The sequence below is a fragment of the Hemitrygon akajei genome, chromosome 9 (assembly GCF_048418815.1).
Source record: "Hemitrygon akajei chromosome 9, sHemAka1.3, whole genome shotgun sequence".
Lineage (NCBI taxonomy): Eukaryota > Metazoa > Chordata > Chondrichthyes > Myliobatiformes > Dasyatidae > Hemitrygon > Hemitrygon akajei.
This window is the reverse complement of record NC_133132.1, coordinates 65,997,751-66,010,901: the sequence shown is the minus strand read 5'-3', so window position 1 is coordinate 66,010,901 and position 13,151 is coordinate 65,997,751. Positions and strand designations below refer to the sequence as shown.

The 13,151-nt window shown below is 40.9% G+C and overlaps 1 protein-coding gene across 1 annotated transcript in view; it reads left to right on the top strand.

The window, feature by feature from the left end:
• LOC140732658 (dynein axonemal heavy chain 8-like) overlaps positions 1 to 13,151 on the top strand; it is a 952,247-nt gene that overhangs the window by 428,863 nt on the left and 510,233 nt on the right. The window contains exon 31 of the mRNA XM_073055351.1: positions 7,366 to 7,428. Within this exon, the coding sequence (XP_072911452.1) occupies positions 7,366 to 7,428 (63 nt within the window). The remainder of the gene's footprint in view (positions 1 to 7,365; positions 7,429 to 13,151) is intronic.

Below are 13,151 nucleotides of genomic sequence, written 5' to 3'. Positions count from 1 at the left end.
CATTCATGTTCTGGGTTCAAAATCACTAAAAATGAGGATGGTCATGAAGGCTCCACCTTCCATTGGTTAAATTAAGATTGTGGCTCAGACTTAGTTGTTTCATTTGTAGAAATGGTTTTGGGGACAGCATGGGGAATTAGGGGACAGGCTAAATTTAGAAACAGGGATGAAGGGAACCTAAAGGTTACAGGCAAGAGCCGGTGGTCAAAGTCCAGATCAGAGCACTTCATGGTTAAAGGCTGGTGTGTCCAGTGGATGGAAGAAGGACTAAAACCAACAATTGCTGTAGTCAATGACCAAGGTCGGTAGACCCCATGGACAAGGCCTGATGACCCCTTCAGGTTGGTGAGTACCCCGGATCAAGAAGTCCCAGGATCTGAGGTCTTTGCAGGCAGGAGGTATGAGGGCTGGTGATACCTCCAGGTTGGTGGGTCTCAGGGTCAAAGCCCATGTGGGTCCCGAAATGAAAATCTCATAATCCTGGGGTTGATACCCAGAGGCTGGTGAAGTCTAGAGGTCAAATTCAGAGGCTGAAGTCCAGGGATACCCAAATACAGAAGTAAAAATTTGAAGTTCAAATACCGAAGTCAGCAAGTCCAGAGATCAAGACCTGAAAGTCAAGCCCCTGGGTCAAAATGTCTGAAGGTTGAAGGTCTGAGAATCTGTGAGTCTGGGCCAGGGACTGGAGATTAGAGGTTCAATATCTGCAAGTATGAGAGTCTAGTGGACTAGCGGTAGGAGACTCGGAGGTGGCCTGCCCTGGGGATCAAGGTCTGTCTGTGTATGTGAATGGATGGGTAGTTGAGAGGGTGAGAAAGGAGTTTGAATCGCTGTTGATGTTTTGTTTTGGCATATGGTGAGCCTGCTATGATGGTGATGGAATGTCTGGTGACACTTGTGGGCTGCCTCCAGCAAATCGTTATATTATGTTAGTTGTTAATGCAAGTGCATTTTCACTGTATATTTTAATGTACCTATGATGCATAAATAAATCTGAATATGAATCTAAATAGCTATCGAGCATTTTTAATGACAAGATATAGCCAAAGACAGAGTTTTGATTTTGAGACTGTTTATTGATTCTCCAGTTTAGAATTACATAGAACACACAGGTAAAACAGTACAACACAGGAACAGGCCCTTCAGCATACTTTCCCCCTCTCATCGTAAATGTATATCCTCTGATATTAGTCTTTTCTACCTTGAGAAAAATATTTTAATTGTCCACTGTATCAGTGTCTCACAAAATTTTATAAAATTCTATCAGTTGTCCTTCAGACTCTGCTGCTCCAGAGAACACAACACAACCTCTCCTTATAGTACATGTCCTGGTAACTTAAGGCAACATCCCGGTAAACTTCTTCTGTACACATTCAAAAACCACCATATCCTTCCCATACTGGGTGAAAATTGAAAGGAATACTCCACATGTGGCCTAGCCAGAGGTTTATAAAGTTGAAACATAACTTCCTGACTATTGCACTCAATTAATAAAGGTAAGATACACCTTTTTTACAAACCTATGGACATGTTGCCACTTTCAAGTAACTATAGATTTGAACCCCAAAACCTCTCTCCACATTGACGCTGTTAATGATCCTACCATTAGTTGTGTACTTTCTCTTTACATTTGATCTCTTAAGGTGCAACACCTCATACTTGCCATTTCTCCATCTGCCATTTATATATCACAAACAGATCCCTGTGAAACGCCACTAGTCATTGACCTCCAGCCCATCAACTACTATCTTTTATAGGTAAGCCAATTCAGTAAACAAAAGGACAAGTCACCATGGATTCCACACTTCTTAAACTTCTGGATAAGCCTATCATGAAGGATCTTGTCAAACACCTTACTAAAATCCATGCAATATCCATTGCTCTACCGTCATCAATCACCTCAAGCATTTCCTCTGAAAACTCAATCAAGTTAGTAGGACATGACCTGCCCTACACAAAGTTACGCTGACTACCCTAATTAGCCTATTTCCTTTCCAAATGCTTATTAGTCCTATTCCTAAGAATCCTTTCCATAAGCTTCCCTACCATTAACATGAGACTCCCTGGCCTATAAATTCCAAAATTATCCCTATTTCTGTCCTAGAGCAAAGCAAGAAAATTAGCATTTGCCAGTCCTTCGGGATCTTGCCTATGGCTAGAGAGCACATAAAGATTTTAGTTAATGCCCAGCAATCTCATCTCTTACTTCTCTATTAACCTAGGGTATATCCCATTTGGCTTTGGGGATATTCACATTAATATTCTTCAACAGTCCAAATACAACCACTTTCTTTATAAGATCATAAGACGATAAGATATAGGAACAGAATTAGGCCATTTGGACCATTGAGTATGCTCTGCCTTTTCCTTATGGCTAATCCAATTTTTCTCTCAGCTCCAATCTCCTGCCTTCTCCCCATATCCCTTCATGCCTGTGTCAAAGAAGCCCATAGATTCGCCATTCTCTGGTTAAAGAAATTCCTCCTCAGCTCCATTCTAAAAGGATGCCCCTCTATTCTGAGGCTGTGTCCTCTAGTCTTATACGCTCCCACCACAGCAAACATCCTCTCCACATCCACCCTATCAAGGTTTTTCTCCATTCGAAGATTTCAATGAGGTCACCCCTCATTCTTTTGAATTCTAGTGAATACAGGCCCAGAGCCATCAAATGCTGTTCATGTGACAAGCCATTCAATCCTGGAATAATTTCCGTGAACCTCCTTTGAACCCTCCCTAATTTCAGCATATCCTTTCTAAGATGAGGGGTCCAAAACTTCTCACAATGCTCCAAGAGAGGCCTCACCAGTGTTTTATAAAGTCTTAACATTACATCCTTGCTCTTGTATTCTAGTCCTCTTGAAATGAATGCTAACATTGCATTTGCCTTCCTCACCAAAGACTCAACCTGCAAATTAACCTTGAGAGAATCCTGCACAAGGACTCCCAAGACTATTTACACCTCAGTTTTTTGTATTTTCTCTCCATTTATAAAATAGTCTGCCCTTTCATTTCTTCTACCAAAGTACATGTCCATACACTTCCCAACACTGTATTCAATCAGCCATTTCTTTGCTCATTCTCCTAATTTGTCTAAGTCTTTCTGTAGCCTTTCTACTTCCTCAAAACTACCTACCCCTCCACCTATCTTCATATCATCTGCAAACTTGGCAATAAAGCCATCAATGCTATCATCCAAATCATTGGCATATAATGTAAAAAGAATCGGTTCCAACACAGATCCCTGTAGAACACCACTAGTCACCGGCAGCCAACCAGGAAAAGCTCCGTTGATTCCCACTCTTTGCCTCCTGCCAATCAGCTGCTGATTTACCATGCTAGGCACTTACCAGTAATCCAATCAGTTCTTAGCTTGTTAAGCAGCCTTATGTGTGACACCTTGTCAAAGGCCTTCTGAAAATCTAAGTACACAACATACACCAATTCTCTTTTGTCTATCTTGTTTGTTATTTCTTCAAAGATTTCCAACAGATCTGTCAAGCAAGATTTTCCCTTGAGTAAACCATGCTGACTACAGCCTATTTTATCATGTGCCTCCAAGTACCCTGAGACCTCATCCTTAATAATCGACTCCAACATCTTTTCAACCTCTGAGGTCTGCCTCTTTCCCTTCTTGAAGAATTAATGACATTTGCAATTTTTTAGTCTTCTGGAACCATTCAAGAATTAAGTGATTCTTGAAAGATCATTACTAATGCCTCTGCAATCTCTTCAGCCACCTCTTTCAGAACCCTGGGATGTACACCATCTGGTCCAGGTGACTTATCTACCTTCAGACCTTTGAGTTTCCCAAGAACCTTCTCTGTAGTTATGGTAACTTCATACACTTCATGACCCTTGACACCTGGAACTTCCATCATACTGTTAGTGTCTTCCACAGTGAATACTGATGCAAAATATTTATTCAGTTTGTCTGCCATTTCATTGTCCCTGATTACTACCTCTCCAGCATCATTTTCCAGTGGTCAAATATCTACTTCTGCCTCATGTATCTGAAGAAACGTTTGGTATCTTTAATATTATTGGCTAGCTTACTTTCATATTCCATCTTTACTTTCTTAATGACTTTTTTAGTTGTCTTCTGTTGGTTTTTAAAAGTTTCCCAATCCTCTAACTTTCCACTAATATTTGCTCTATTATATGCCCTCTCTTTGGCTTTTATGTTGGCTTTGAACTTTCTTGTTAGCCACAGTTATGTCATCCTGCCTTAGAATACTTCTTCCTCTTTAGCATGTATCTATCCTGTGTCTTCCAAATTGCTACAGCAATTCCAGCCATTGCTACTTTGCCATCTTCCCTGCCAATGTTCTTTTCCAGTCAATTCTGGCCAATCCCTCTCTCATACCTCTGCAATTCCCTTTACTCTACAGAAATACTGATACACCTGACTCTTCTCAAATTTTAGGGTGAATTCGATCATCTTATGATCACTTACTCCTAGGGGTTCTTTTACCTTAAGATCTCTTATCAATTCTATTTCTTTGCACAACACCCAGTCCAGGATAACAGACCCCCTCGTGGGCTCAACCAGGAGCTGCTCTAAGCTATCTTGTAGGCACTCTAGGAATTCTCCCTCCTGGAATCCAACATCAACCTGATTTTCCCAATCCAGCTGCGTATTGAAATCCCCCTTGACTTATAACACTGCCCTTTTGGCATGCAGTTTCTACCTCCTGTTGTAATTTTGTAGACCACATCATTATTACAGTTTGGGGGTCTGTAAACAACTCCCATAAGATCTTTATACCCTTGCAGTTCCTTAGCCCTATCCACCTTGATTCAAGAACTTACAACTCTCTGTCACCTCTTTCTAATGATTTGATTTCATTTTTTACCAATAGAGCAACACCACTCTCTCTGCCTTCCTGCCTGTCGTTTCAATACAAAGTGTATCTTTATACATTAAGCTTCCAGCTATAATCTTCTTTCAGCCATATGATTCAGTGATGTCTACAACATCATACCTGCCAATCTTCAACTGTGCTGCAAGTTCATCTACCTTATTCCTTACACTGCACGATTCAAATAAAATAACACCTTCAGTCCTGTATTCACCCCTTTCGATTTTCTCTGACTTTTACATTGTAATTTATCCTATTAATTGCAATTTTTCCCTATCAGCAGCCTCACCTTACTATTCATTGCCTCTGTTTGTAAACCAGCTACCTCATATTGAGTATTCAAGGACATTTTCAACCTCTCACTGCTATGGTCAGAAGTTCCCACTTGCTTCAAAAAGGCAACAATGATACCATGCCTAAGAAGAATAGCATAAGATGCCTTAATGACTATCATCCAGTGGCACTCACATCTATGGTGATGAAATGCTTTGTGGGATTGGTCATAGCTAGAATCAGCTCCTGCCTCAGCAAGGACCCACTGCAGTTTGTCTATCGCCATAATAGGTCTACAGTAGACACAATCTGAAAGGCTCTTCACATGGCTTTGGGTCACCTGGACAATACAAACAGGATGCTGTTCGTTGACTATAGCTCAGTGCTTAAGACCATCATTATATGCTGTACAGACACACACACACACACACACACACACACACACACACACACACACACACACACACACACACACACACACACACACACACACACACACACACACACACACACGTCACACAACTGCAGGACATGACTCGTCATGGAACTCCAGTTGGAGAAGTACCCCTCCACTTTCATATTCTTCATATTCTGGAAAAGCCTGGTCAAATACCCTCCTAAAAAAAAGTCCATATTAACAACATCTGCTGCGCTACCCTCATTAATCTTCTTTGTCACCTCTTCAAAAGGCTCTAGCAAATTTGTAAGACATGATCTGTCTACACAAAGCCATCCTGTCCATCCCTAATGAGCTCAAGCTGGACCTTCCCACTGGAATTTTCTTTATGCAGAGTCCGCATCCTTCATATGGGAACCTGGGGTAGAAAGGGTTGCATAGGGCAAATTTGCAAGCCGGTTTGCAAACTCCCCAGCTACCTGTCATTTTTGCAGCTGGGAGAAGTCATTATATCATGTATATCTGGAGTTTAAGAGGTTTCAGCCTCTATTTGAATATCTGAAGGGACTGTACCTCAGGTTTTGGATGCACTTCAGCCTCACACTCCTGATCTTCACTCACTCGATATTGAGTTGGGTGAGTCAGTCCGAGGGTCTCCTGGTTTGTTTGCTCCTGGGCCCTGTCAAGGTGGCTGTTCACACATCTTGGCAGCCGGCAGTCAAAATTTTAGTCTGAGCTGACTGCCTATCCCTTTTTAAAGGTTACTTCCATGACCTTGTGTTCCTGGAGAAGGAATACACTGTATCCAAGCTACAATAAGGACTTCCAGCATTGGTGGGCATCACAGGAGCTCAATGGAGATAGCTAGAGAATTCTAGATAGAGATGATTGTGTTATAATTTGAATCTGTAAATAGTGTAAGCAGTAGAGCATGTACTATTGTAGTTATGTGATGCTGTCATCAATGAATAAACTTCCTTTAGAAAAAAAAAGCTCGTGCTTTTTGTGTTGGCATGTGGCCAGCTGGTTAAGGTGTTCGTCTAGTGATCTGAAGGTTGCTAGGTTGAGCCTTGGCTGAGGCTGCATGTGTGTCCTTGAGCAAGGTGCTTAACCACACATTGCTCTGTAACAACAACTGTGCCAAACTGTATGGGTCCTAATGCCCTTCCCTTGGGCAACAGCTGGTCTTCCATAAAAAAAACCTTGTCCAGGCTTGCGCCCTGGAAACTTTCCAAGGTGCAAATCCATGTTCTATTGAGACTAACCTGAAACCCCACACACTACATATCTTATCTCTCAGAGTTCTCTTCAGTAATGCTCACTGGACTACAGTATAATTTCCTAAATTATCCCTTTTGCCACATTTAACAAGCTAACAATATTGCTACTCTCTGGTCCTCTGGCATCTTGCCATCAGCTAGAGAGAATACAAAGGTAGATACATAAAGGACTGAGATAGTGAAATCTGTAGCAACAAATGAGTTATTGGAGGAACCCAACCTCTGTTGAGGGAGATGACAATTCCTATCACCCCCTCCCTTTCCCTGCCCCCACCCCTGGGAAACACATTAGGAATACATTTAGGTACGTTCATTGATTGGAAGGTTTAGGGGGATATGAGCTAAGTGAAACAAGCTTAGGGAGCTCAACCTGGCTGAGTTGAGCTGAAGAGCCTGTTTCTGTGCTGTTTTACTCTATAACTGAAAGCACTTCTTTGTTTATCTCTCTAAATATGTGTTGTAAGGTTACTCTTCAATAATGATTGTAAACCAACAATTGTATAATAGCTGCTTGTAATTCAATTGAAGATATTCTTTCTCTTTGTATGGTTTGTAGGAAGGGCCTATGGTTCCTGGTATCCTACCCGCAGAAGCGAGCACAAGGTTACAGATCTTTCAGGTAACAGTTATGAAAAGTATCGCTATACCTGTTGGTACTTAAGGACCATAAAATCACAATGTATGTCTTCAAAGTTCTGTCATATATATTACATCTTTGCTGTTTGCTGTTTTTCCACATCAAGGAACAGGAGTCCAATCATTCAATAATGGGAGAATTTTACATGAACTTGGAATTTTACATTCCTTGCTTTTCTCATCTCGTTAATAACATTGCACTTCTGAGTGTATCCTGATATGCTTTTTTTTGAGATTATGAATACATAGGTTTTGAATTGCTTTGATTTTATATTGACTTATTTACTAAAATGTTTTCTGAGTTTTATTAGGAAGTCTGCAGTTAACTAATTTTACAATATTTTAAATTCAATCTATATATGTTCTTCAAAAGGATCATTGAACCTACATTCTTTTACGTGACTTTGATTTCCCTTATGCAGAGGAGACCACAATGTGAATATGAAACTAAAAAAAGTATAAGTAAATCATTACTTCTGAATATTTGAAATCCATGATTGATGGAAAGGGAGTAAGCTTAAGGGCAAGAGGTAAATAAAAGCAATGAAAGATGGCTACAGATGTACTGTATGTAGGTTCCCTCCCACTTTATGATAGTGTCAATTATACCAATACCTATGAAGAGCAGGGTGTCTTGTCTCAATGACTATCATTTTGTAACTCTTTCACCCACTGTAGTAAATTGCTTTCAGAGGATTGTTATGACGAATCAAGTCCTGCCTCAATAAGGAGCTGGACCTGCATCATTTATCCTATCATCACAACAGGTATACAGCAGATGTTATCTGGCTGACTCCACTCTGTCCTGTACCATTCAGATAAACAGAAGATGCCAGGTTGTTATTCATTGACTATAATTCAGTGTTCAACACCATCATCCCCTCAAAACATCATCAAGCACCAAGACCTGGGCCTTTATACTTCTCTCTGCATTTGGGTCCTCAACTTGCTTATTGAGGAACACAATCATTGCAGGTTGGAAACATCATGTTGCCCTCACTGATCATCAAGGGAGATGCTCCTCAAGGCTGTGTGATTCTCTGTAGAACCCTGTGTACACTCTCTGCACCTATGACTGTGTAGCTATGCCAACCTCCAATGCTATCTACAAATTCATCAATTATACCATTGCTGTGGGCAGAATTGTGAATGGTGCCGAGTTAGGTCAGCTGGTGAGTAATGTCATAACAACCTTCAGTTCAGTGTCAGCAAGACCAAGAAACTAATTACAGTCTTTAGGAGGGGGAATTCAAATGAACATTCACCAGTCCTCTCTGAAGGATCTGCAGTGGAAAGAGCGACCAGCTTCAAATTCCTGGGAGTCAACATGTCGGAGGACCTATCTTGGGCCTAACACATGAATGCTTTCGTGAAAAATCCATGTCAATGTTTCGACTTTCATTGTAGCTCAAGGAGATTTGCCATATCACTGAAGACTCTGTCAGATATCTACGGATATATAGTGGAAAGCATTCTGGTTGCATAATGATCAGGTATGGAAATTCCAATAGGAATGCAGTGGGTACAGAGAATGGTCGATTCAGTCAGTTCCATCATAAGTACAGTTCTCTCCACCATCGTCAAGTGAAGTCATAAGAAAGTGGTATCCATCATCAGAGATCACTACCATCTCCTCACTTCCTGCCATCAGGCAGGAGGAACAAGAGCCTGAAGACCCTCCCTTGAGGTTTAAAAACAGCTTCTCCCCACTGGCCATCACGTTATTGAACTGACCTCAAAACCTCAGCATACGTCAGACTATATATTTTTTCTTTCTCTCTCATCTTATATTAGTATTTGTTTATTTTGGAGATGTTTAAGTTGTGTATGATATATGTTAATTTACCTAAGAACATAAGAAATAAGAGCAGGAGCAGACCATCTGGCCCATCAAGCCCACTCTGCTGTTCCATAAGATCATGGCTGATCTGGCCATAGATTCATCTTCACCTACCTGCCTTTTCCCTATAAGCCTTAATTCCCTTAATAAAGCTCTAGCACATCCACTTCCTTAATATCTACATGCTCAAGCTTTTCAGTCTGCTGTAAGTCATCCCTTCAATTGCCAAGATCCTTTTCCATAGTGAATACTGAAGCAAAGTATTCATTAAGAACCTCTTCTATCTCCTCCAGTTCCATACACACTTTTCCACTGTCACACTTGATTGGTCCTATTCTCTGAAGTCTTATCCACTTGCTCTTCACATACTTGTAGAATGCCTTGGGGTTTTCCTTAATCCTGTCTGCCAAAGCCCCTTCTGGCTCTTCTCATTTCATTCTTAAGCTCCTTCCTGCTAGCCTTATATTCCTCTAGATCTCTATCATTACCTAGTTTTTTGAACCTTTCATAAGCTCTTCTTTTCTTCTTGACTGGATTTACAACAGCCTTTGTCCACCACAGTTCCTGTACCCTGCCATCCTTTCCCTGTCTCATTGAAACATACCTATGCAGAACTCCACACAAATATCCTCTAAACATTTGCCAAATTTCTATAGGTTTCCCTGAGAACATCTGTTTCCAATTTATGCTTCCAAGTTCCTGCCTGATAGCCTCATATTTCCCCTTATTCCAATTAAACACTTTCCTAACCTGTCTGTTCCTATCCCTCTCCAATACTATGGTAAAGGAGATAGAACTGTGACCACAATCTCCAAAATGCTTTCCCACTGAGAGATCTGACACCTGACCAGGTTCCTTTCCCAATACCAGTTCAAGTAGAGCCCCTCTTCTTGTAGGCTTATCTACATATTGTGTCAAGAAACCTTCCTGAACACACCTAACAAACTCCACCCCATCTAAACCCCTCACTCTAGGGAGATGCCAATTGATATTTGGGAAATTAAATCTCTCACCACAACAACCCTGTTATTATTACACTTTTCCAGAATCTGTTTCCCTATCTGCTCCTCGATGTCCCTGTTACTATTGGGTGATCTATAAAAAACACCCAGTACAGGTATTGACCCCTTCCTGTTCCTAACTTCCACCCACAGAGACTCTGTAGACAATCCATCCATGACTTTCTGCTTTTCTGCAGCAGTGACACTATCTCTGCTCAACAGTGCTATGCCCCCACCTCTTTCGTCTGCCTCCCTATCCTCCTCATCTTTGTCCTAAATCTACTTCCCTGACTCTTGAGGCCATGTCCCCTAGTTCCAGTCTCACCTATCAGTAGAAACAACTTTCCTGCCTCTATCTTATCTGTCCCTTTCATAATTTTATATGTTTCTATAAGATCTCCTCTCATTCTTCTGAATTCCAGCGAGTACAGTCCGAGGCAACTCAATCTCTCCTCAGAGTCTAACCCCCTCGTCTCTGGAATCAACCTGGTGAACCTCCTCTGCACCACCTCCAAAGCCAGTACAATCTTCTTCAAATAAGGAGACCAGAACTACACACAGTATTCCAGGTGTGGCCTCAGCAGTACCCTGTACAGTTGCAGAATAACCTCCCTGCTCTGAAATTCAGTCCATCTAGAAATGAAGGCCAACATTCCATTTGCCTTCTTGATAGCCTGCTGCACCTGCGAACCAACCTTTTGTGATTCATGCACAAACACTCCCAAATCCCTCTGTACAGCAGCATGCTGCAATAATTTACCATTTAAATAATAATCTGCTCTTTCATTTTTCCTTCTAAAGTGGATGAACTTACATTTACCAACATTGTACTCCATCTGTCAGACCCTTGCCAACTCACTTAACTTATCTATATCTTTCTGCAGGCTCTCCATATCTTCTGCACAATTTGCTTTTCCACTCAATTTAGTATCATCAGCAAACTTGGATACACTACACTCAGTCTCCTCTTCCAGATTATTCATGTATATCACGAATATCGTTAATGTATATCCTGAGTTGCAGGCCCAGCACTGACCCCTACAGTGCACCGCTCTCCACTGATTGCCAACCAGAGTAATGCCCATGTACCCCAACTCTCTGCTTTCTATTAGTTATCCAATTCTCTATCCTTGCTAATATGTCACCCCCAATTCTATGCATCCTTATTTTATGGATAAGTCTTTTATGTAGCATCTTATCAAACGCCTTCTGGAAATCCAAATAAATAACATTCATCCATTCCCCTCTATCCACTGCACTCGTTATATCCTCAAAGAACACCAGTAAATTTGTCAAACAGGACCTGCCTTTGTTGAATCCATGCTGTGTCTGCCTGATGGATCCATTTTTTTCAAGCATTTTACCAACTGCAGTTTTTAAATAAACTGACCTATAGTTACCTGCCTTTTGCCTACATCTTTTTTGAACAGTGGCATAACATTCATCGTCTTCTAATCTGCTGGGACCTGCCCAGAGTCCAGAGAATTTTGGTAAATCATCACCAAAGCCTCTACTTTAATTTCTGCCATTTTTTTCAGTACCCTGGAATACATTCCATCAGGACCAGGGGACTTCAGGCCCACAAGTCTGCTTATAATTTAAGTTTATGTTAAGTTATTTTTGTTCTCTGCTTGTAATGTACTGTGCTGCTGCTGCTGCAAAAACAAATATTCATGGCACCACCTGTGCGCATATGCCCATGACAATAATAAACTTGAACTTGCAGATGGAGCAGTGAACCTGAGCATTCCACCTTAAGATTAGTGAAAGGTGTGGGGACCTTGAAATCATATTTCAACTGTTAGAAATTAAGGAAGATGATCCATTAAATCTGGAGGTTTGTGGATTTAGAGTTTGAGTATGATAAAATTATTCCTACAGACACAAGAAATGGCATGGCCCAGATGGTGAGGATCTTTGATGATTAATGTTGCCTTTTTGAGGCAATGCTTCCTTGTATATGCTACCGATGGTAGGGAGGGATGTGCCAGTGATGTATTGGGCATGGTCCACTGCTCTCTGCAGCTTCAAGTTGCCATACCAAACCATGATGATGCAACTCGAGTACATAGAGTTTTGTCAAAAGTGTTTTATCAATAGAGGTTCCAATTAGAGAGCACATGATACTGACTTCCTCTTTGAGAACAAAATAGGGAAGGTAACAGAAGTGTGTGTAGTGGAACTCTATGGATATAGTGATCATAATTCTATTAGTTTCAAGATAATTATGGACAATGATAGTAGTAGTTCCTTGGGTTGAGATTCTGAATTGGAGTAAGGCCAATTTTGATGACATAAGGGAGTTGGCAGGCATGAATTGGAATAGGCTGTTTCAGTAAAAAGATGCATGATAAGTGAAAGCCTTTTCAAAGGTGAAATATTGAGAGCACAGAACATGTTATGTTCTTGTTAGAGTAAAAGTGAAAGCTATCAGATTTAGAAAACCTTGGTATTGAGGAATATTGAGACCCTTGTAAAGAGAAGGAAGGAGGTGCATATCAGGTATAGGCAGTTAGGATCAAATGAGACACTTAAGAAATATAAGAAATGCAAGAAAACTTTTAAGAGCAAAATCAGGAGGGCTAAAAGAGGACGTGAGATTACTCTGGTAGACGGTTAAAGAGAATCCCAAGGGTTTCTATAGCTACAGTATATTAAGAACAAAAGAACAGCAAGGTACAAAATTGGTCCTCTTGAAGATCAGCTTGGTAATTTATGTTGCAGCCAAAAGAGATCGGGTCGATCTTAAATAATATTTTTGGATCTGTATTTTTTCTTGTCTCACTGCTGCCATCAGGTAGAAGGTACAGGAACCTCAGGACTTACACCACCTAGTTCAAAAACAGTTATTACCCTCAAACATCA